The 3,597-nt window shown below is 37.7% G+C and overlaps 1 protein-coding gene across 1 annotated transcript in view; it reads right to left on the bottom strand.

The window, feature by feature from the left end:
• The window catches only part of LOC111868671, a gene marked incomplete at its 5' end in the record, with an annotated part of 256,954 nt that overhangs the window by 36,771 nt on the left and 216,586 nt on the right, over positions 1–3,597 (bottom strand). The window contains 2 exon segments of the mRNA XM_033753134.1: positions 2,052–2,114; positions 2,220–2,633. Of these exon segments, the coding sequence (XP_033609025.1) occupies positions 2,052–2,114; positions 2,220–2,633 (477 nt within the window).

The following is a 3,597-nucleotide window of genomic DNA, read 5'->3' as shown; positions in this document are numbered from 1 at the left end:
AAAAATATATTATGTCAATCATAACATTACTTTTCAGATACTAGACTTTCTTTCAGACAAAATGGAAGTGTATGGAATACTTGTATTGTGAACATGTACTCAAAACATGATACTACCTACAAATATTATGTTTCTGGACATTATCCACTGTCCTGTTTCTATTTAAAAACACAACGTTTTGAAGACTAGATTTCGTTTCTTTTTTCAGGTAAAACCTACTCAGTTCAGCTCAATCAACAGAGGTAGTGCCTATCTCCAGACACCTGTACCAACACCAGATAGGGTATACAAGCCCAACACAGCAAAAATCATCTGAGAGAGTTAAGATAAAAAATTACAATATTAAAAACTCCATACATATGAGGCCTTGCACCAGAAAACTATCAGAATAAAAGTTGTCACTGTCCATATGGTACCACCACAAAAAAAAAATCCCTTTTTTTTTCTGTAATAATAAGAGTTCAGATGGGAGAGATGTCCACCTGGGTTGATTGATTGGATGGTCTATTGGAGACATGTGTTGGATTCCTTGTATTTTCTTGTATGTGGTGTTTGGTTCAATCTGCAAGACCTTCGCCTCATTTCAACAAATTTTGTGGCCTTCTACATAGGCATGTTGGACTAATTTTGATTTTTCAAGCAGACCCTGTGTCAGATTATATTTGTGCTGCTTGCCTATCAAGTGATGACGTCTATTCTGACAGTTCTCTGGTGCAAGGCCTTGTAAGTGTGAAGATTTTAATATTTTAACCTTTAATGTCCGAAGTGCACTGATCGGTACAGCGATGAGTATGGTCGTTGTGGCCGAAGTATACCGATTTGTGCAGTTGGGCACTTAAACTCCACTAGTAGAAGCGCACGCACACTCTGCTAGTAGATGCAAATGCCCAGTCCTACACATTTAGTTTAAATAGAGTAAATTCAATGTACATTCCTTTTTTGTGGTTAGGTGCTTGATGTATACACAGGGTTCACCGCCCCCATGTCAAGTAACTGACTCTTGCCTTTGTATGGTACTTCTTGAAGCAACCACAATTGCATAGTCCTACGTCACATATCTTGCACTTCAATTGCCTTTCAATTTCATCACTTTCCAAACAATGTATAATTGCCATTTTATGACGATATGAAACTACAATATTCAAATTCACTATGAACTCACAGAATGCTGAATGCACTCTGTACTCGTATCTCCGCTAAAATGCATGTGTTTGTTTACGACTTTAGAAACGGTGATATTCTATCTCAAATGCAATGGAAAGGCCTGGCACTGAAGAAGGGAACAAAGATTATGTAATATTCCTTGAACTGCAATGCTTTCTCTTTTCTGTCCTTTAGTCGAAAGACTTGAATATCTGAAGAGTGCAACAAAGATGTGAAACTTGCCAGCAGAGAACCAAATGATTTTATTGCTTCCAGCTGGTTTATGGCACCAGAGAATTTGAAAATACATATTTCAAGTTCTAGAAGCAGGAGTGATTTCATAATACATAACTACTCTATGAATAAGTATGGAACAATTTTTATGGTATGCATAAAAATTACAAGAAAAATTAAAAATAGAGTATAACTTCTTTGTCTTAATATTTTCAAATCTTACGTTATACTATGTGGCACTTAGTTCTTTGCTGATTAAAACAAAGTTGATTCCATTCATTTATCATAAAAATTCTATTAGATACAGCATTTTTAAGCATCCTAACAGGAACTGATATTTAAATGCAGAGCAGCAGCAGACATTTAAATAAACTCTGGCCAGCTCAAACTACCACCATGCTAAAAGTCCGGCATTTAAAGGTTAATGTTTTGTCTTAGCCATTGCAGATGGTTTGTACTGCACTTAGCTTGTATATCCTACCTGGTGTTGGTGCAGGTGTCTATAGATAGGGACTAGCTCTATCAACTGGGCCCAATTGAGTAGGTTTTACCTGAAGAAGGAGACAGAATCCAGTTTCCTAAATGTTGTGTTTTTAAATAGAAACGGGATGGTGCTTTAGATAAAAACAGGATGATGGATAAAGTCCAGAAACATATTATTTATATTACTGTACCATCATCACAAATTTTACTTCTTATAATACTGCCTGATTCATATTGTTCTGCTCGAAGCATACCTGCAAACAGCATTTGGTCCACATGACTTTTATAAATCCTGGGACATTATGCAATACTTGTAATATTATGGAGGTGTATGAAACACTATACTATCTGTTACATACATATTCTGCTTGAAACATACCTGCAAACAGCATTTGGCCCACAGGGTGATGGGTTGCATGGATCAGTCCGGGGTGGTGGTGTACTTGGAATGGGATTGCACTGTGTAAATGGATCCCCAGTGTGACCATCATTGCAGCGACACACAGGGATATGGTTGAGCACCTGACAATTGGCATTGTAGCCACAAGAACCAGGGCAGGGATTTTGACATTTCTGATTGATACATGCCAACTGGCTAGAGCATTCAGCACTCAGAACACATTCTGGACGACAACTGGGTGGTGCTCCAATGTAACCAGGCAAGCATGAGCAGGCTGGGTTCCCAGCCACAATTTGGCACTGTGAATTGGGACCACACGGTGATGGGAAGCATGAAGGCGGAGCTGGAGTGGGCTCTGGTACAGGCGGTTTTGCTGCAAGTGTTAAAGAAAACAAATATATTACTTCAAGTATTTTATACAAATATAATCATTCTTATTTTACTATTCTCAGGAACAAGTATTAATTGAGAGGACTGTCTGCTAATACCTCAAGGCCTAATTGATATCTCACTGCTACTGCAAACTCCTGCAGTTAATAAATTGGAAGTCAAGAATGTATTCTACATTAGAGGCATGAAATTCATCTCTTCTTTTACAGTAAATGGTTTTAAAAGAAGTGAGAGATATACAAAGACCTATTCCCATCATCAGATGTATCACATGTACTGCCATTCACAATTAAGTGTCAGCAATATTATAATCCTCATTAAATTGCAAATGGAAACATCTATAGGATATCACTTCATGAAAATAATTCCCTGTATAAGAGGTATGGAGAAGTTACTATGGGAGAAACTCGTTATTTTTCACATTAATTGGTACTATAATACTGGGAATAATATGAAGTATTTTTCTTATGAAAAAGAGACTTCTTGTCACAGTCCGGCATTGCACACACTGGAAATAATACACAACCTCTTACAGTCACAAGTCATACCATGAACTGTGAACTCTTTATACAGTTATTGGGGAGCTTACAGATATCTCAAATATTTCATAATCAGCTATAAGTAAATTATTTACAAAGGAACTCTTATCAGATTTTATGAGTAAAACCGAAAGCTGAAAAATTATATTAAATTCTGTACAGTCATTCCACTGTCATACATAAGAATAACAGAATGCTTCACAAATATGCCACGCCATAGCTCAAGTGGTTAGTCGCTGGCTTCCCACCGCAGCAGCCTGGGTTCAATACTGGGTCTGGTCAAGTGGGATTTGTGGTGGACAAAGTGGCGCTGGGGCGGATTTTCTCTGAGTACTTCAGTTTCCCCTGCCAATCTTCATTCCACCAAATTCTCCATCATCATAATCACCCGGGGCACGCTACAATAGG

Source organism: Cryptotermes secundus, unplaced genomic scaffold, assembly GCF_002891405.2.
Source record: "Cryptotermes secundus unplaced genomic scaffold, Csec_1.0 scaffold832, whole genome shotgun sequence".
Classification (NCBI taxonomy): Eukaryota; Metazoa; Arthropoda; class Insecta; order Blattodea; family Kalotermitidae; genus Cryptotermes; species Cryptotermes secundus.
This window is presented reverse-complemented; position numbering and strand designations above follow the sequence as displayed.